This window comes from Zootoca vivipara, chromosome 15 (genome assembly GCF_963506605.1).
Source record: "Zootoca vivipara chromosome 15, rZooViv1.1, whole genome shotgun sequence".
In the NCBI taxonomy this organism is placed as follows: domain Eukaryota; kingdom Metazoa; phylum Chordata; class Lepidosauria; order Squamata; family Lacertidae; genus Zootoca; species Zootoca vivipara.
Window position 1 is genome coordinate 18,525,735 of NC_083290.1, and position 21,646 is coordinate 18,547,380.

At 42.7% G+C, this 21,646-nt stretch overlaps 1 protein-coding gene across 4 annotated transcripts in view; it reads right to left on the reverse strand.

The window, feature by feature from the left end:
• Positions 1 to 10,086: 10,086 nt before the first annotated feature.
• The window catches only part of ZBTB44 (zinc finger and BTB domain containing 44), a 39,651-nt gene continuing 28,091 nt past the window's right edge, over positions 10,087 to 21,646 (reverse strand). For 2 of the 4 annotated variants that reach the window (XM_060268564.1, XM_060268563.1), the window contains 4 exons: positions 21,059 to 21,143; positions 19,297 to 19,481; positions 18,023 to 18,323; positions 10,087 to 15,596 (listed from right to left, as the gene is read on the reverse strand). In XM_060268564.1, coding sequence (XP_060124547.1) covers positions 15,314 to 15,596; positions 18,023 to 18,323; positions 19,297 to 19,481; positions 21,059 to 21,143 — 854 coding nt within the window. In that variant the 3' untranslated portion in view covers positions 10,087 to 15,313. The remainder of the gene's footprint in view (positions 15,597 to 18,022; positions 18,324 to 19,296; positions 19,482 to 21,058; positions 21,144 to 21,646) is intronic. The other 2 variants (XM_035139372.2, XM_060268565.1) reach the window with 2 other exon arrangements.

Below are 21,646 nucleotides of genomic sequence, written 5' to 3' on the forward strand. Positions count from 1 at the left end.
CTGAGGGCAGACTGAGACTGGTGGGCCTGTGTCCCACCAGCCCCAACCATAGCTGCCAAGTTATCCCTTTTTTTAAGGGATTTTCCCTTATGCTGAATAGGCTTCCTCGTGAGAAAATGGAAAACTTGGCAGCTATGGCCCCAACAGATCTGCACCCCCCCAGTGCACATGTGTGTAGAGAAAGAGAGAAAGGAGACCCAACCTAGCAAATTTATTTTACCAGAGGTGACAGAGTGCACTGATAAACTTTAATTGCACAAACCTAAATTTCTAGTATGCACTTGGATAAACTCCTGCAAAATAGGCAAGATGAGACCGGAGCAAAGAGTTCTATTAAGCATCTTAGAGGACTGTCTGGAGATCTGAGGTTGAAACAATGGGCTTTGGCTGCCTGCTGGTGTTGAAGCCAAGGCTGAGGAACCTGGGGGTTTCCAGATAATGGTTGGCTCCCATCTCCTAGCTAGGGGTATCTTCAAGGTTTGGCGTGGTTGGGCATCTGGTGATGGCCCGTACCCCAGCAGGGGAGCCACTGGCAAGAGGTCTCTCACCTGCTCTTTCTGCTTGTTCACTTGGCCCTTACTCTGGTCCAGGCATCAGTGGTGGAGAGGAGGAGGAGGAGGAGGAGGAGGAGGAGCCTGCACTGTCTACTTGCTCATTGGTTCTTTGTAGGTGCTTCTTTGGGGCGTGAGCTTCCCTAATAGCTGCCAAGTCTCCCGCTGAAAAATGCAGGATCAGTAGCGGCGCGGCACCAGAAGTCGCTTTTACGCATGTCTGGACATGCATAGAAGGAACTTCTGGTGCCGCTCTGCCTGATTTCCGGTGCCCAGACATGGGCAGAGCGGCACCAGAAATGGAGTCTCCCTGGCAGGTAGGAAATCTGGGGGATTTCCGGGATTTTTTTTGTATTCGTGATAACAGTGGGAAACGGAATAAAATCCGGGGGTTTCCCGCGAAAAACGGGAGACTTGGCAGCTATGGCTTCCCTACGAGAGAGCTTGGTAAAGGAGTGATCAACAAGAACAAACACTGGCAGCAGAGTTGGCCCTACACATTAGACCAGTGTTTCTCAACCTTTTTTGGGCAAAGGCACACTTGTTTCATGAAAAAAATCACGAGGCACACCACCATTAGAAAATGTTAAAAAAATTAACTCTGTGCCTATATTGACTATATATAAAGTAATTCTCCCACGGCACACCAGGCAACATCTCGTGGCACACTAGTGTGCCGCGGAACAGTGGTTGAGAAACACTGCATTAGACAGAGTGAGGTGGATGCCGCAGGGGGCAGAGGCTGGGTGGCAGCGAGGTGTTGGGGGTCAGAGCTTCCTGTGCTCTGCAGGCTATCTTGCAGCCCCCTAAGTTAGTTCACTGCCCTCAGGTATGGTGGAAGATGTTGTTCTGTCACCAGTGCTGAAGGAAGGATGCTTTCAAAGCACCTTCAGAGCTTGTTCTTTTCCTCAAAGAATTCTGGGAATTCTAGTCTACCCACCAGATACTTACAATTCTCAACAACCCTGAGCAAACTACACTGCCCAGAATTCTTTGGAGGCAAACACACACACACACACACACACACACACTTACTTCCAAGGTGCTTTAAGAGAATACTGTGTGTGCAGCCTGAGATTTGGTTGTCATTCTGGCCGGTGGAATGAGGGAGCGTTTTACCCTTTGCCTCAGGCAGCAAAATATATTGGGACACCCCTGGGTGACTGAGTGCAGTAGCCCTAAATCTGATGGAGGCCATGTGGAGGTTAATGGACTCTTTTGGCCAGCAATATGCAGAAATGCCGCAGAGCCCTTTCTAGCATTTGGCTACAGATATGTGGGGTCAGTGCATACTGCTTTGAGACGTTGACATTTTTCAAACCCTGTGCATCCTGCCCCGGGGTTCTGTTTTTGGTTTTTTGGTTTGGTTTCTGCCTGGAATTGCTCTCAGGATTGCCCAGTCTGCATCTCTGGCTGATGTTTATCATGGCCAGGTGCAAATCTTCTTGCTCTGGAGCAGAGCCACGGAGGCCCTCATGTTTGGAAGAGTTTTCGCTTGCTACCACCACCACCAGACGCTGCCTTCCAGGATTTAGCTTTAAATCTTCTGCTGTATTTGATTAACCCGCCCCAGCTGTTTTTCCACTTGGACAACAAGCATAAATCTAGGAGCTTGTGTGAGAGAGTCTGTGTCTGAGAATGTGTGCAAGTCTGAGAGACTGTGTGACTGTGTGTGTTGCGTTGCATTGTGTGTGCGGTGAAAGTTCAGCCTTGCCAACATGAAGAGTTGCCTCCTTCCTCCCTCTGCTCATATGACATCTACCACCTACTCATTTTAGGTGGGGGGAAGCTCCTGCTAGTGCCAAGGAAAGGGTTAAAATGCCCTGCTCTCTTTCTGGGGGTCCCAGTGAAAATGACACCCCCACAACTGCTAGCAGTTGGGGAGGGGACTATGAATTGGTCTCTAATGATGCCTTTGTCCTTTGGTCCTAAGTCAGGCACCCCAAAACTTCGGCCCTCCAGATGTTTTGGACTACAAGTCCTATCTTCCCCGACCACTGGTCCTGTTAGCTAGGGATCATGGGAGTTGTAGGCCAAAACATCTGGAGGGCAGCAGTTTGGGGATGCCTGTCCTAAGTCACAGAATCACCGTAGAGTTGCTAGAAACTATCATGGAGTTGGAAGCACCATCTAGTCTAGGGATGAGGAACCCTTTTCAGTCAGAGGCATGCGTTCCTTTCTTTGGGCCCCCAAGAATGAGGTTCTCAATCCCTAGTCCTAGTGGAGGCTGACCTTTTAAGGCAAATGGGTCACTCTCCCACCAAGCTCAACCTGCCGTTGTCCAGCCCCCAGCTGCCTACCTTCCCACATTTAACTGGTCCAGGATGAGGACACTGCCTGTTTCCTTGTTGCCCTTTTTAGAACTCAGCAGGATGGGGGATAAAAAGCTAGCTGGCTCTGCCTGAGCATTGGCTCTGGCGCCCCCTACTGTTGTGCTCCCTGCCTTGCGTTCTGCCCCTCGATCAGCACCAGCCACCACTGTAGCCTGAATCTTCTGAAGAGCAAGGAACTCAGGCAGGGGCAGGGGTCTATTCTGGCTCCCAGTTGCAAAGCCTGGAGGAGGAGCTCTTTCCAAAGGCTGTAATAATTAGATCACACAAGCAAATTGCTGGCTTAAGGTACGTCAGGCAATGCACATGGTTTATAGGACCTGAGAGACAAGGGTTCAAACCCCCATTCAGCCTGGGTGACCCTAGACCAGCCAATGCCTCTCAGCTTAACCTACCTCACAGGGTTGCTGTGATGATGAAATGAGTAGGGAGAGAACAATGTATAGCACCTTGAGCTCCTTGGAGGACAAGGTGGCATAGAAATGCAAAACAAGGAAACAAACTGAAATAACGCCACAACAAAGGCAGATGCTGCAACTGCAAAGCTTTGGGCGTTGATCTGACACTATCACATCTTTCTAAGTTCCTGTGCATTACCTATAGTAAATGCATGTGTGTGTGTACCAATAGGTCATCTAGTCCAACCCCCTGCAATGGATTTGTGATGCAAAACTGGCTTCCCATGTTCAAGCATGAACTGGGAACATGGGTCTTGCAAATGTGTGTGTTTCCCAAACTAAATCCCAACTGCAAACAGCTGAGATAAGAAGCAGGAAATAGTTGGGTAATGTTGTTATTATCTTGTGCATTTTGAGAGAGAATTAAGAAGTGTTGTTCAAAGGCTATAAAAGGCAAAAGTTTGGACGAAGGTGATTGCGGAAGGTTTGCCAAGTTATTGGAAGGGTGTGTGTGTGTGTGTGCAGAATCGAAACCATTATGTGGTTAGGACTTGGCGCAAGTATCTCTGCTTGGATAAATCAGCCACTCGGGTCTGATGGTTGTTCTTGCTGACAGGCTTTCAAACTCCTTGGCTAGATGAACAGGGCATGTGCTTTATATGCACTCACAGAATAGTAAACTGTTATTAAAAATTGTGGCGGAGGGAGAAAGGCGTCCAGGGAAGGTGGGGGGGGGCAGATAACCCCATTATGATTTACGTGTGGCTTTGCTTGTCTCAGAACAGAACAAACTCATCCATGCCCAGGGCAGGCTGAGGAAGATGAGGACGTAGCTGGCTGAGGATTAAGAACCAGGAGTTTGTGTGAGAGAGCTACACATATTTTAAACAAACCTGCCTGCTTTTTTGGGGTTTTGCTTCTGAAAATCTAGATTAGGGATGGGGCAGACTTTTGACCCAGTTCACGTTTAAAGGCAAAGGTACCTACTTTGCTTTTTCAGAAAGAATATGCAAAGCGAAAGCCAGGAACTCCTTTCAAAATTTGCAGCTCTCTGAATTTTGCAGCGCAGTTCTCCAGCCAAGTAATGTGTACCAAAGTGCATCTATCAGAGTACAGAACACGTCTAATGCCTATGTTAGAAAAATAAAACATAATATACAAAAACACATTACAAAAAATGTATATATAAAAATCTTCCTTGTTATTATGATTTTTCTTTTTTGAAGAAGGTGGCTGGGATTGATTGGGAAAGGACTAGAAAACCAACTATGTATTCTGATATCTTTCCCCACCCCCCATTTTGAATGTAAAATGCCTCTTTAATTGCACCTTTGAAACATGAGCCAGTAGAGTCACAAAGCAATGTATTAAAACCTGGGACTTTTCGTTAGCTAGAGGGCCTCTCCATACTTTGCAATTTTCACCATTTTATTATTTTGTGATGGTTTTCCACCTACACTGGTGGAGACAGTATGCCTCTGACTACAAGTTGATGGGAGTTGCAGGTGGGCAGAGTGCTGCTGAACTCGGGTCTCCCACAGGGATCTGGTTGGTTGGTCATTGTGAGAAAAGGAAGCTGCACTAGCTGAGCTACTGGCTTGATCCAGCAGGCTCTTCTTAAGTTCTTATTACTTTTATTATTATAATTGCCAGTTGATGTGTTACGGAAGGCACTTACAGCTCTCGAGATCCCAAACTGTACCCACATTTAGATGTAAATTATTATACAAGTATGCGTGGTAGAAAAGTACGAAGGGGAAAACATATTATTCTTTATTTATTGCTCCCTGTGTAACTACTCCAGGGATAGAATTCTCCACGGAGCTTTTCGGAGTGTTTCCTTCTTGAATAGTAAGGGGGGGGGATAATGTTAATTTTCTAGCAGATGGGGATACACACACTAAATATAAGGTCTCTATGCTTTCCTTAATAGCCCAATGGATCCTACAAAATGTCATGTGTGCTGTGTACTGGGGACTACCTACGCAAAAATGTACTTCTATAGTGTTTGCACTTTTGCACCGACCAATGGTTTATAACAAATGAATTGGGATGACTCACAATATCCTGAAGCTTGCTTATAGATGAAAGAAGCCAACTGCTAAATCTTGAGCCTTGATTTCACGAGATACACATGTCAAGGGTAACTTAACAGGGACTCAGCTAGATTGGTAAAGAAAAAGCGATTTATGTGTCTTCTTCTTCTTCTTCTTCTTCTTCTTCTTCTTCTTCTTCTTCTTCTTCTTCTTCTTCTTCTTCTTCTTCTTCTTCTTCTTCTTCTTCTTCTTCTTCTTCTTCTTCTTCTTCTGCGATCACTCATAGCCAAGTAAGATTGTCTTCCATAAACATGGTTTTAACAATGGGTCCGTAAGTGACTGTGGAGGCCAATTCTGGATCCACACGTCCTCCCACAGTGGGGACGTTGGTTTCCAGGCGGGAGTTGATCACGGTGTGTATTTGCCAAGCGTGCCTTCCTCTTAGCACATTTCTCCCTTGCGTCCTGAGATCGAGTTTCTTCAAAGCCCATGACACCTTTGGTAAAGGCTGTTCTCCAACTGGAGCGCTCGCAGGCCAGTGTTTCCCAGCTGTCAGTGTTTATACTACATTTTTTAAGATTTGCCTTGAGACAGTCTTTAAACCTCTTTTGTTGACCACCAGCATTACGGTTTCCATTTTTAAGTTTGGAATAGAGTAGTTGCTTTGGAAGATCAGGCATCCGCACAACATGACCAGTCCAACGAAGTTGATGTTTAAGAATCATTGCTTCAACAATGGTGATCTTTGCTTCTTCCAGTACACCGATATTAGGTCACCTGTCTTCCCAAGTGATGTGTAACATTTTTCGGAGACACCATTGATGGAATCTTTTGAGGAGTTGGGAGATGGCGTTTATAAGTGGTCCGTGTTTCACAAGCATATAGTAAGGTTGGTAGTACGATAGCTTTGTAAAGGAGCATTTTGGTTTCCCTGCAAATGTCCCAGTCCTCAAACACTCTGTGCGATATAAGATTGTGCCACCAGATGGGGCTGTGGAGTCCCGTTTTTCTCTACCTGTTTGCCTTGTTTAAATTTACGTGTTTTAACTGAAATGCTTCTTTGAGGTGTCTATCCAGCCCAGGTTTCTCTGCAGCTTAACACAGGTCTGCAGCAGGGTTTCTTCCTTATCTTGAAGAGCAAAAAAAAGAGGGCAGCCCAAGCCGCTGCCAGCCCGAGCTGGGGAAAGAGGCACGCAGGTGCAGACATGGGGGGGCTGCTGCTGCTGCGCCCATGCACCTCTTTCCCCAGCTCAGGCTGGCAGCAGACACAGCGTGCAGAGCAGCCTGAGCCACCCAAGTCCTTTAAAATGTAAAAATCTGCCTGGATGGGCATGTTGGTCCCCCAAAAGAGGACATGTCTGGGTTTCCCCAGACATATGACAACGTTAGTTTCTCACAGGCCAATCAAAGAGGGCAGGGGGAGGAGTATGCAAAGTGGGATGCACTTCATGGGGCAGTTGACACTGGCAGAACTTAACATGCAAAATACTGAGTGACTGTGGAGACAATGAAAAATTAACCGGAGCTGCAGGTGTCAGCTGGACCGGCCAAATTTTAACCTGGCCCCCATGGCTATCTTTTAACAGACAGTGGCTAAATCTGCGGCAATTTAACAGCTGGTGGCCGGGGATAGATCCACCTGCCAATTTTCTGCACACACAACTACTCTGCATGTAAGGTGGGCTGTTTTATCTAGCCAGTTGGCAACCTGGGTGCCTGTAGTTTAGGAAGCAGCATCCCAGCCAATTGCAGTGGCAGCAAAACTGGCTCAACCAGGCCCCAACTCAAAGACAAAGGCAGGCAGGCAACTCAGCCCGCTTCCCGTATGTGGGCTTTTCCATAGCAGCACCTGTCCGCTGTCAAATTTATTTGCTAAAAGCCACAGGTCATCACATCAATACAAGGCATCTGTGGGCAGGGAAAGGGAGAGGCGGCAATGCATGTATCTGAAGGCGCTTGGTTACTGTTTTGCGATGCATTTGTTGGGAAACATCAGGGGTTGCTTCAGGTCTCAGATTAAGGTCCCTTCCAATCTACAATTCTATGATTCCATGCAGCACGGTGTAGTGGCTAAGAGAGTGTTGGACTATGACTTGAGAGAGACCAGGGTGCAGATTCCCACTTGGTGGGTGATCCTTGGGGGCACCCTAACCTACCTCACAGGGTTGTTGTGACGATCGGCTGGGGAGGAGGGGAACGCATGGACACCACCTTGAGCTCCTTGGAAGAAAGGTGGTAAATAAGCGTAATGAGTAAATCAATAAATAACAAACTGCAACAATGTTAAATCTTGAAACCACCCCAAATGTATGCAATCCTAGTGCTCAGTCCCGCAAAGGGCTGTCTCATGGGAACAAAAGTATCATCTCTGACAAACACTCCCCTCTCCTGAAGAACATTTAAGATTCTCCGAGTGTTTTCAAAGGAAACCAGAACCAAAATAATTTTAAACTCTTAAACCACACCACTGGGCTTCTCCAAAGTATAACGTAAACATGAATTTGCTTCTGAACACCCCCATAGAGATTTAACCCCCCCCTTCCCTTTAGAACATTTCTTTGACACAACCCTTCAGCCTTTTGTGAATTTGTGGAGGAAAATGTCAACCTTAAAGCACTCTTTTTAAAAAGTTAACTGGTTCTCTATAGTCCTCCCGCCCCAACGTGCTCTTTTAACTGTACTAATTTCAAATCAATCAACTGGTGGTTATGTAAGTCGTTTATAATTTCTGTCACGTCAGCCCTGAAATAAATCTGTAGCTTGCCAATATTACATAAAGGGGGGGGAATCCCCTGAATTGGGGAAGGAGATCGGGGTCTATGCTTGGAAGACTTTCTTTTAAAAATACTCTGTTCCCCATTACGCAATGGTGACTCCCCCACGCCTAGACCTTCTTACATAACACATGAGCTTGTTTACACTGTTGTAAGCATAGCTTTAAATGGGTCCTTCAAAAAAAGGTGGAAGGTTAGGAGAAGCAGAACTCGAAAATCCAGTTCAGACTTTAGGGCTTGTTTTCTTGCTATGGATATATGTCCTGTGAGGGGAAAAACGCCCTACATGGTTGTAGAACACAATTTCTTAGATGCAGAAGCAGTAACATGTAAGGCTGTTTGATGCAGTTAAGCCAGTATGGACAGCTCTTGAGTAGGTAGGTCTGCTTTTATTTTAAAGCTGTTTTGACTCCCAAGTGAACCTGAACCGAAAAACCAAATTTCTTTCCCAAAGCAGGGGTAACCAGAGCTGTCATTTGAAAGCCTATTGGCTGAAGTGTGTGCTCATCCTAGTGAAAAGGGTGATGCATTTATCTTCCACAGTATCTTATCCTCTAGGAACACTCACAATTCCATTACCTACAGATGTTTCCCTAGCCAAGGAATGGCAAATGTAGCCCTCCAGGTTTGGCCCCTGTCTGGCCCTCAACACCCTCCCCAGGCCACACCCCTCATTGGTCCACCACTGCACCTTCCTTGAGTTTTTTTGCCTTGCTGAGATGTGCCCTTGAACTCCAATGCGTCTTGCATGTCTGGGTGGAGGAGTTAAGTCAGGCATCCCCAAACTACAGCCCTCCAGATGTTTTGGCCTACAACTCCCATGATCCCTAGTTTGGGGATGCCTGAGTTAAGTGGTGTGTACAAACTAGACCACTTTACAAAGTTAAACTCTTTGCCCCTCCCACTCTCCCTCTGGCCCCACCCACCAGTGGCATGTGACCCTCTCCCCCTGGAAGGCTGCCCAGAAAGGAACGTAACCCTTGGGCTGAAAAAGTTCCCCCAGCTTTTCCCATAGTCTCATGGGGTAATCCATGCTGTTGAGCAACTTCCACTTTGAGACTTGCCAAATGCATAACTAAATCTCAAGCTATTAAAAAAAACAAAACTACAGTCCAACACACTTCTGGTAAACTCTCCAGCAGCTCCCTTTGATGGGAGCCAGCTGGGGCAAGAACTGAGAAAGGGATGGGAACTAGTCCCTCCCTCTCCTGGTTAGCAAACCATCACTTGAGAAAATGATAAGTCAAGTTGCACTAAGTGTAAAAGTACCGTAAGTGCCTGACAACTCAACCGTAGCACTTTCTTGCATACAAAGTGGGACTAATGGTTTTCACACCTAACTGCATTGGATCGTACAGAAGAGGGTCCCCCAACAATTAAAGGTTGTTTGCCCGCCTTCTTTAGCAAACCATAAGCCAGTCACTAGGCGTATTCTCTTAAATGCCAATGACACCTGACTGCGTGGAGTCTTTCACACCTGGCGAGAATGCAAGATTTCAGCCCAAAGGACAGAAACCTTGCAGAGGGCTTTATGCTTGCTCCAACAAGTTGATTTAAGAACTTAAGAGCCCTGCTGGATCAGGCCAGGGGCCCATCTAGTCCAGGAACTGAGCACAACATATTGTGTTCTATTGGCTGCAAACCCGTTTGCAAGGGTATCAGGTCATAAGATAGCGTAGGGTGCATGAAACCCAGTACAGCAGAATGACTCACTTTGGTTCTTAAAATAGGCCTTAGCTATATGATTTCACCTCCTGTTCACCCTGAAAGCTTGCACAGCTAGGATGGTAGTTTACATTCCAGACAGTCTCTCTATTACAGCACTTAGTCTACGGGACTGCAAGTTGGCCTTCATCCATGTGCGCAGAAAGTTCCTCATGAGCATGGGAAGCATTCCCCTTATAAACTATAAGGCCAATGTGCCCTTTGGATCCCGCCTGGTGTCTGAAAATCAAATGCACACAGACATGGAGAAATAACAACACAAAAGTAGGTGCTTACTCCATAAAACATTAACATTTTAATGAAAAATCTTATCATGTTTCTATCCAAAGACACTCAAAACTAGTTTTTCTTCCCGCTCAATTTTGACTTATTAATGGGACCAGTCTGGAGATTTTTTTTGTTTTTGAACTTTTTTTTAAAGATTAAACAACCAGGCTAGCAAAAAAGGTACCCAATACATATTCTTCTTATATCAAACAAGCTAATATTTCAGTACAAGGTAACTATACAGAATATATACATCACACAGAGAATCACAAAAGCGAACACTACAGGCTCAGAACAGATTTTTGAAAAAACCATGATATTCACATTGATTACAAGAACTCTAAAAATGATTGTAACAGTGAAACGGCACTTTAGTTTACAAAAAGTCACAAAAATATATATATAGCCACCAAGAACTATGGGTTCCTGAAAAATACTAATAGCCAGATATAGTATATAAAATGCAAAGTGTATTTCAACATTAAAAATAAAACCAAACCCAAAAAACATTTTTTTCCTCCATTAAGTTCAATAAACATGCCAAGTAGCCTAGCTGTGGTCGGCACGGACAAGAAAAGCTGTATGAGATGGGCAGCTGGTGACTGAAGACTGGCACAGTTAGAAAAGGGAGGGAGTCACACACATAGCGGCTGGGGAGCCCCTTGAGAGTTCAGTTCACATTCCCAGATCCAGCTTTACTCCCTTCCCTTTTAAGGATTCTACAAAGGCCCAGGGACAAGACAGCACTGCAAAGATGGGGCCTGGAAGCACTCTCCAGCTTCCGTTGGGGGGTGGGGTGGGGGGGTGGAAGTCAGAATAAAGCTGGCAGCATGCGGGCAGCTGAAACCAAACAAAACCAAACTGCAACATCCTTCCGAGGGTCTCGCTAACCCCCGCCCAGAAAGGAGGTCACAACAGTGCTGCTGGAGAGCATCATCAAGGTGGCCAGGCCCCTGGGAGAGATTGACAAGACCCACTGAAGTACTCTTGATACCACACAGAGAAATTAAAATAAAAACAACAACACACCACAGAGCTTTAAAACCAGTTATCTTGCATTTAAAAATATTTGCATCATTTTTTAAAAAATTACCAGCTTTTATTCTATGATGAGTTCTAGTATTTATTCATTTCTAATATTACCCCGCTTCCCAGCCAAATGTGACCCCAAAAAGCCTTGAATGGCAGAGTATACCCCTGAATCCAAGCAGGAAACACTTGTTCCTAAAGAAACCTAGGAATGGGCAATGACTGTTAACTTTTTTGTTTGTTTGTTCTGTTTGTTTCTGGGATAAGAAAAGCAAGTCTTTATTTTCTGCAGAAAGGTAACTAAGGAGCAAAAATTGCCTCTGTTATAGTGATCCTCATCCAAACCATTCCTGGTGCACTACGTTCTGCAGACTTTTAAGAAAAAGGCAGAGAAACAGGATCTAACCCTCTGCCATCTTCTACCTTAAGGCTGGTGAAGAAAAATTAGTAACAATCCCTCCCCCCCAAAAAAAATCTGACCAAAGCCACTATTTTAAAATTTGCAAATGCATTGTTAAAAAAATACAGTTTTAATCTCTTTTGGGAACTGGGGCCTAGGGACTTTCGTTTTATAAAATATATAATATATATATTCATATATTTTGCTACACTGGCACTGGTTGCTTAAAAACAACACTTTTTCACATTTACACTTTTCAGACTAAGGATAAGTGCCGAAACTAGAACTAAGGACACAGATACCATGTTCTGTGTTAGAATGGGGAGCAAAAAAATTGGTCAGTCTGAGAAGAGAGGCTGAACTGTCTTCCAAAAGATGCATAAAAGGCAAAATGAGCCCTAAGCTGGTGACAAGAGATTTGCTATATGAAACTGACATTCCATGTTGCGCTTTGGGGGAACATGGTCTCATTTCCTACGTACAAATACCCTCTTCATAGGTGTTTGTGGGTATCACCTGTTGGCACACTGAAACCAGCCTCACTAGTGTGCAACTTCTGAGAGATGAGGAAAATGTCAGGTGTGGATCCTAACTCCCACCTGCACCCTTTCCAAATTCTGTTGGATAACAGATGCTTCTCCTCTGGATATAAATCTCTCACACACACAAATCATGGAAAGGCTGCACAGTATATCCAGATTCTCTGGGTGGCTACATCACATGTGTAGGTCTCACTGAGCGACCACTGGAATAACTTGGGATGGTTAACTGTAAACCCCAACACTACAAAAGGATCACCTGCTCCATCACCAAAGAAACTCCCATTTTATTAGCTTGGGTTGGAAACATCATTGAGCCCCCCGCTCCCCCAAGTGCAATTCTTGTGATGATGCCTTGGAAAAGACGCAGGCTCAATGGGATTTAAAACAGGGATGGGCAAAGGTTATTAAGCCTTAAGAAGGGTTGTTCATCCAGCTGGTGGCTTTTAGATTGGTTCACTGAAGCTCTTTGAAAGAGAAGACTGTGGCAGCAACCTAGGGGAAGATGGCGTCATTCTCTTTGAGAGCCCAGGTTGGGATGGATAGATGAAGACCAGTCACTCAGGCTTTCGTAAAGAGATTATTTCTCCACAGCACTGGCCAAACTTTCAAGGAGCCTATAAATACCCCATGGGGCTGACTGTTTGCAACCCCCGATTTAAAATATGCTATGCATATAGCCTATTTAAACTAGGCACACTTTAACTGGAAGTAAAGTTTAATTTAAATAAGTGGGGTTATGTTTTCAAGTTAAACATGGGCATTGCTCAAGGCAAGACCCCAAATTCACCTACACAATTTCATTTTAAATGCTTCTAACAGACGTCTGACTCAGCAAGTTAACATTTCCAAATGTCAATGTATAAAAACAAGGACTCTTTTTCACAGGTAGGTAGCTCTATGGAGAGGGTGGGGGTATTCCTTCACCAGGAAACATTTATGTACAGTATTACAAAAACGTTTCTTTCTGTGGAAGAGAGATCCTTTACTGGGTTGAGATTTAAAAATACTGAATAAATACAACAAGGTATGGGTTTTTTTGTACTGTGACATAACAAAGTAGCCCATAATTCATGTAAACAGTAAATATGCTCAATTTTACTTATGAAAGAATAAGAATAAACTTGAGGTTGAACACACTTTTTATGAATTTCTTCATTTAGTGTTTTTTCCTTAGTATTACTTCTGATACGAAGTTTCACATCTCCTAAATGTAGATCACCTGCTCTACATTTGCACATATCAAATGTGCAATTTGCGCTTGCGAATTATTACTCGTAACTGACCTTATAGAAGAGATAGGATGTACTGTGCAGGCAGACACCCCTCCATCCCCCAGAAAAGAGGTTAAACAACTGCAAAGCACACCTGCTGGATGGTCTGCCAGGTAATGAGTTTACATGCAACCGATGTGCTTCTTGCCTTAATAAGACTTGTTGCCTTAATATGATTTGTGACAAGACAAAACAAAACATTTATCTATTGGAATTTGCTACTTCAAGTCAGTTTCATCCTGCATTTATGGGATAAAATAAATGGACAGTCCAATGTATCCAGAGGAATAATTAAAACTGCGGTACAAACGATTCTCTTTTGCTGATTTTTGTTATATGATGGAACCGTCGTACTTCATACAGGTTCAACCTGAGAAGAGGGACAGAGCCTCAGAGGGGGCTTCTTCTGCTGAAAAGAGTGGAAGTGTGATTTTTTTATTCTATTTGAAAATCATGGGAAGAAAAACCTAAATCTATTTAACAGAACACTTGTACAAAAAGATGCCTCCTTAGTTTTTTGTATTAGTAGAACATCAAATTTCTTCAAAACTATTATTTCCAATTATTGCTGCATAAAGCATCAGCCCTGCTATTTAACCTTTGCAGTGACTAAATTATTTTTCCCTATCAGCCCCACGCTTAAAAAAAATATTTTTAGTTTGATGATAATGTGAAATTCATTTCATTGGTACCTCCCTCAGATAAATTTCACTTAAAAAACACCAAACCATTTGGTGAATTGTGAAGCTTCGATGTGTCAGGATGCTCAGAACCAAACAAATGAGAAAAACAGATTAAAAAATGTAGTCCAAATTAAATTTCCAAGCCTTACCAACAACAGATGTTGGCAAAAAACCCAAAAACTGCTGGCCTGAAAATGCCCTATCATGTGTTTACCACCTTTTATAAACTTTGCAGGGAAAAATGAAATGGCAAGTCTTTCTGACTATTGCTTGCTGGATCTGTGTATGTAGCCAAGGTAATGGCTTTTATGAAACCAGCTTGGCAAGGGTATAAAAATGTTTTAAAACAGGAAGATTTTATCATTGCTAATAGGCCTTCTGTAAACAACCCCTGTTGGGTTAGAAACTTGGCCTCTAAAAGAAAATAAATTGCTTGCATTATCTAAAAACAGTATAATAAAACCGAAGTGCATACATAGATGTGTAACTGCAAAAGAGTACATTAATGCACAAAATCTCTTTTGCCTTTTGTAAACTCTCTCCTTGTTATGTACTCATACTACTCCATGATGTTAAATACAATTAGGACTTCTTGACTACAGATTTTTTTTTATGTACCACTTCGGAGAATGAAATCCAGATAAGGCCATCTGCATGAACAGTTTCTAAAAAGGAGTGGCATGCCAGAGGTGAGCATACCTAGGCATGTTCCCCTTTGCTTTGCCAAAGCCAATCAATCATCTGCTTCTAAAAACAGAGGTCTTGTAAGCTTTAGAAAGTATAGTAAGCATGCCTTAAAGAAAAGCACAGACCAAAATTATTCCTTCTAAACAATACATGGTCTACCAACACAGGCAATTTTTTCTCTTCCGTACTTGTTTTTTTTGGTGTGTGTGTGCATGTGTACTCAAAACTCATCATTTTAAGCGCCATTCATTTTTCTTCCTGCACCAGAAATCCTGCAAAAATGGGGTGAGCAAAGCAATCCATTAATAATTAGGTCTAAACTGCAGAATGAGAAACCACAAATGTAGTTTGAGTGTGCTTAGCTTTCCTTTAGAAGTGCATGTGATGTTCTGATAGAACCTTACTGTGCATTTCAGTCATAAAATGTTTCCACAGAAGTGACCGTTTGGCTGTGAATATCTGTGTAATATCTTTTGCAGTTTATGGTTTTAACAGCATAGCTTACAAAATTAAAAAGGGGTACATTCTTCCCCCCCACCTTTTCTGAAAATTAAATTAAAATGTACAAGACCAAACACAGGCACTTTCCAAAAAGACAAAAATGAAACCAAATTGCGGACTTATTCAATAGTGATAGACGAGAGCCCTGGTTTCGGGGGGTCATCCCGGCTCACGTCGGCACTTGCAGTCGTCTTTGGCTGCTCTGGCATGTCTTCTTCCTTTTCTGCCAACCCACCCAGAGGCCCCAAGGGGAAAGTGCTTTCACAATTCTGAGTTGATGAAACCTGTGAAATGACAGGCATTTGGACAGAGGAGCTGCTTTCAAATCCATGCTCTCCTAGCTCATACTGGCCAAGGGTTTCTTCCTGTTCTTGGTTTAAGTAGTCCGGTACTAGGAAATCACTAGAGGGGAGGTCAAAGGTCAAGAGAGACAGTTACTTGTTAGTGAAACATTCAACATGCTTGTGCTAGCTACAGCATGTTGTAAGGCAACGATAAAGCTAACTTCACAGCATGGCCTCAGGAAAAGCTGCCATTCAGAACTAAATCTCTATTTTATGGCTCCCATGCCTTTCGAAGGCGCTGTGTGACACCTGTGTTATATAACATGCTAGATCACTCCTTTAGAGCAGCTTGTCCTGTGACTCTAGCATGGTTATTGTCTTCATGCTACCACAAAGCTTTCTTTTCAAATGTCTGTGCTAGCATGGAGAATTCCAACATGCAGCAACCCAACAAGCTTTCTGCATGTAAGCTGAAACTTGTGAACTGCCCCCAAATTGCAGTGATATCATGCAAAACTACAGCAGAAGGTCTATTTTGTATTCCACTCCCCACTCCCCAGTGGTAATTTCGTTATCTGGGCATAGGTTCAAACCTGGCCACCCATCAAGACATATGAAAAACACACAGTACAATCAAAGTGCATTCATGCCCAAAAAAGATGGGAAAAGATTTAGTGTTTATCTGCTTTGAAAAAAGGGGAACCAAACCTAAATAAAAGAATATAGAAAACAAAACAAGTATCAGGCCCATGAATTGTATTTACCCCACCCTTGCCCCTGGCAGAGATAGCCCTATACCAAGCTAGCTGCTCTAGGGCCAATGGCCATTAGTTGAGGATGATGGGAGTTGTAAACCATAACATCTGGAGGGGACCACACTAGCTGCTTCTACTCTGGGGGAAGCTGCAGCATGGGGAAAAGGCGGTTGTGGAGAATTTTGCCAGGGAAAAAGCTATGGTGGGCATGAGACCCTCAGTTCTCAACCTGATTGTTTCACTCTCCCATGACACTGGGTGGTCTTGTATTGCAAAGTCAGGGCTTATCCACACTTAATTTTCCTCCACTCTTTCCAGGCATGATTTAAAGCTCCATGTCTGAGCACCCTATTTTTACTCTGGAATTGTTCCCACAAAAACTCGCTTTTCAAAGCCCTGGAAATCTGCAGAAAACCTGAATTGATGTTTGCTCCGATTCAGCTTTAAAGAACAGGTTTTCATGCGGAAAGCTCGGGGAAAACAAAACAAAACAAAACAAAACAAAACAAAACATTAAAGCACAGGCCTCTGCCTGAAAAGAGCAGGGCAAAAGGTAAGTGTGGGTGAAACCCAATGAAAAATATTTTTGTTGGACTAGGATTTCAAAATTTAAAAATAATATTCGGAGGTGTTTGGACAATTCAATTTTTTTAGTTAACTTAGTAGTGGGAAACTTAAAGAGACACTGAAATGTATCTGCTACCCAAGAAAATTAATCATAAAAGGCTCTGAGAAAACAAAAGTTAAACAAAAATACATACCAGCATTTTGATCTGTGACTAAATCAAAAACCAAAATGGCATACATAAAAAAAAAGTTTTGAAACAAAAGGTTCCTTAAGTTTACTGTTTTGTGGTCAATTACATATTAGAGAAAACTGATATTAGAAGTAAATAATAAAGGGTTGTAACAAACATTTCTGTGCAGTTGGTTTTAAAGGGAGCCCTACCAAGTACAAGCCAGTCGATATAAAGCCGTATCAATTCAATTATCTTCAATGGGAGATTTATTTAAGTATTTGCTGAACGTCTGGCGTAATCAACATTGGTTGGTGCCCTTCCTTTCTGAAACTGGGAGGGCTATCCATTTAATGTCAGCTGAAATTAATTCCCCGTCAAAAAGAAGTATTGAAACATAACTGGACATTGCAAACCAGACCAGCTACATAAAGGGTACAGTGGTGCCTTGCAAGACAAATTTAATTCGTTCTGCGAAAAATTTGTCTTGTGAATCGCGGTTTCCCATAGGAATGCATTGGAATATCTTTTTCTGCCCATAGGAACGCATTAATTAAATTTCAATGCATTCCTATGGGAAACTGCAATTCGCAAGACGAATTTTTCGCAAAACGAATTCGTCTTGCGAATCACCATCAGATCGCAAGACGCATTCGTCTTGCGAGGTACCACTGTAATTTGTTTCATTTGGATGCAGCTGTTTAAGCAGTTATGAAAGCAAAGGTGAGAAGATGGGAATACCCTATTCAGTTCTGCTAACCTCCTCATGGATACTCCTGGTCAGTAAACCAAGGGGAATATTAATGTGAGGCAGTCTAAAGGCAACATGCTGCCCTGATTATGTGATATATAGAATATATACAGTTTTTTACAACCCCAAAAGCAGAATAGAGATTATTGGTGACAAGGATGCAGTAGCCCACTGGATTGCAATGAACTGGCAATCTGGTGGGAAAAGATACTACAGGCTGCCCCAAACACAGGAAGAGATGGTTCAGGAATGAAAAAAAAAAGGCATGTTTCCCTGATAGGATTTTTGCGGTGCACCTCACCTGCTCTGGAAGTAGTTTGCTAGCTCTGACGCTTCATGGTTCAGACTCCTCAGATGAACGATTAAATTTCCAGAGTTGGTGAACATGGCGCCACATGTTTTGCACTCGTAAATCCGAGGCTTGCGGATAATGTGCCGGGAAACCCGCATGTGGTGTTTATATTCCCCGAAGGAAGTGAAAGTGGCACTACATATCTGGCACCGGAAACAGCGTTTACCTTCGTGCTTCAGGCGATGCATCTTTAGCGAATAAGCCCGGGTGAACTTTTTCCCACAACGGTCACACTGAAATGGTTTAATGCCTGTGGGAAGACAGAGAGGAAGGAAATTGACTCTCCCCCACTTAAGCCAATGAGGGGCAAACTCCATTCTTCACGGACTGTAAGGGCAGAAGCTCTATTAACACGGAAAGTGCTTTCTGAAGCTTCTAAGACCTGTCAAAGGCTGAAAGTAACAGCAGTGGTTTTTCAAAAAGCTGGGAATATGAATCTTTCAATTAGATACCAATTAGGTGCAGGATACATAACTTAAATCTGATGTACAGTGTTGGGGCAATAATGCCTGGATCACATGCTTGGTAATTTTGTTATGCTTGCAAGAATGTTTTCAGTCAGCCACAGTACAACATTCTTTGCACTCTTCTCCTCACGGTAGCCAGATGTTAAGACTAAGCAGTCTTTCCTCTCTGCTCTTGATTATATGGGTTGACTGAAAATGCACTCCAAAGTTGCAATCTATGCACACCAGCTAGGAGCATGTCTTACTGAACTCAATATGTGGTATGTTCAGGGGGAACAAGTTCTGATCACTTCTCCCCTCTGCATATCTCCTGAACCCCCTAGAGTAGATTTAAGGGGCACAGGAGGACATGGGGGAAGTTCTGTTGCATGAGCACTGAGCAGACCTTGTTCTGCGCACTTAACAACTTAATTGAACCCCACGCAGTGGAACTTCTGAGTAGACATGCAGAGGATTGTGTTGTTCAGTTTTATTGTTTTACACAGCTTCAAACCCTTATGAAAAGATCCTTGTGCATCATTTTAATTTATTTTTCCTAGGAAGGCTTTGAACTCCTAGCAATATAGCTCCAATGTGGAAGAATATTAGCCTAGTTATTATTATTTAACAACAACAACAACAGCAACAACATTTTAAAGGCCCAGCACCAACAAGGATATGGCTGCTGAGTGAAAAAAGATGTTGCATGCTCTTTAAGTAACATGGGGGTTGCGATCAAACAATGCATTTCAGAAGCACAATGTGGAAGGTCCTTACCTGAGTGGATGAGCATGTGCTGTTTTAAGTTCTGAATACGGGTGAATCGAACACCACAGGTGGGACACTGAAAAGGTCTATCAGGGCCATTTGGGCTGGGTCTCTCTGTGCTACTGGTTGAAGGAGCAATATAGAGCTGGTAAGGATACTGGACATTCTCCAATCTGAAGAGGCAAGCAATCACTCTTTTAGAGGGAGATCAAGGAGAAAAATGTGAAATATCTAAACACAAATATGAATGTATACAAAAAACAACAACAAAACCTCAACAACACATTCAGAAGCAAAACTGAAGTTCATTCTGCTAAACTGTATTAAATCCCTCAATCTCCTAAAAGGCTGCAGTGGAATTGTTATGGAAACTGATGAATAGCATGCTGGTAGTCAATGCATGGAAATGAATAATTTGCATTAAAATACTGTCACAGTGAATTTGCAACTGAATCATTGCTAAAGTAAGCCTTTCAGAAAACTGGTTACATTTGTGATGGGTTAGTAAAATCAAGGGTGTGGTTGCAGTGTCTGGACCGAGAACCAGGCTTAAATCCCACCTCTCATCTGAATTGCTCAGGTGGCCTTGTACAAGTCACAACAGCAGTGACTTACCTCACCATGCTGTTAAGATTATTTATGAATTTGTACCCACTGATTTAATGCAGTACAAAATGGATAAAAATACAAAATAAAATAAACTACTAAATAAAGCAAACAGCAGTTTTTAAAAAGCTGCCAATTATACAGTACGAGACTGGTAGTTCTGAGGCTGCACACTCCTTCCCCATACCCCAGCTCAAGGTTTTCCTGCCTCAACCAAGGTTGAAGATTGGCATAAGAACTGTTGATACAATGATAATGGTATTTAGTATATGCAATTGGTTATTACTTTGGTATTCAATCACATTTCCTCCATGGTGGAGGAAGGGAGTTACTGTATATACCTGCGTATAAGACTACTTTGTAACTCAGGAAAATCTTCTCAAAAGTCGGGGGTTGACTTATATACGCCGGGTCATATTTCTTATACGGTGAGTATATCCCAAACTCTCTATATATTTTAACTGGAAAAGTTGGGGGTCGTCTTATACGCCCAGTTGTCTTATACGCCGGAATATACGGTAGGGTACCTCACCTAACTGAATAGGGAGTTAGAGTTAGGCTGAGAATTGGTGACTGATCCAAAGTTACCCAGCAAGCTTTCTGACTGAAAAGAAATTAGACCTTCCGGGTCAAAAACTACTACCACACTGGCTGTTTTATTCTGGAAGGCCTTTGCCAACTTTTTTTTTAAAAAAAGGAAAGGATTTTAATAGTGTCATGCTGTTTTTATTATCTGTATTTTAATAGATTTGTGTTTTTTAAAGTATGGTTTTAATTCTATTACAGTTTAATAACTTTTTAACAATCATCTTTTATATGTTTTTAACTTTTTGTATTTTATCTGTGTTGTTTTAAGTTGTTTTAAGCTGCCTTAAGTCCCAGTCTGCAGAAGAGGCAGGATACAAATAATAATAATAATAATAATAATAATAATAATAATGATACAATAAATAATAACAATACCCCTCCTCTCTTCTTCAGTTAAAATCTCGACCTCAGAACCATTTCAGCACATAATCAAGCACTAGCATTCACAGCCTTTCTAAATCATGCAATCCATTAGATACGAACTGTATTTTACTCTGCACAGAAATTGCATACATGTGTGCAGTCTCACAGCATCCTAGGCCCTGCAGAACACTTCTCACACTGTGTGGGTACGTACCGGTCATCATCCTCTGCATGAACGTTACTACCAGAGGTACTCTGGAGTGTTGGCAATCCCTCAGTGACCCCTTCATCTATTGAACCTAGGCAGTTAAAGAAACAACACACATTAATCTTCAGTTTAATGGAAGCATGTATGCACCAAGATATATAATCAGCTCCGTAAAAAGCCAATGATCGTAAGGATGGCTTAATAAATAGTTCAATAATAAGAATGTGTGTCTCAAAATAACGGACTAAAATCACAATCTGTTTGATTTAGGGCCCATGGGTCTGGGAACTACCTATCCATGTTCTGTTATTTTTATCTGCCCTGGACTTGTATTAAGCTTTCTATCTTGCTTTTATTTTGGACCAGCTTGTAGAGAAAGAGTAAGTTAGAAGTATTTTTCTGTAAAATAAACAAATTATACTTTTTATTTAGCTGTAAATTAATTTATCAACTCAGATTTAAGTAGAAAATACCTTGGGAGGGATATCGAACTGACATGTTAAATGGTGCAATGCATGCAGAAAGATGCAAAGACAAAGTGCTCAACTAAAAAGTAGTCTCTGAAGTCCACATCTTTTTCTCACATGCTCCCTC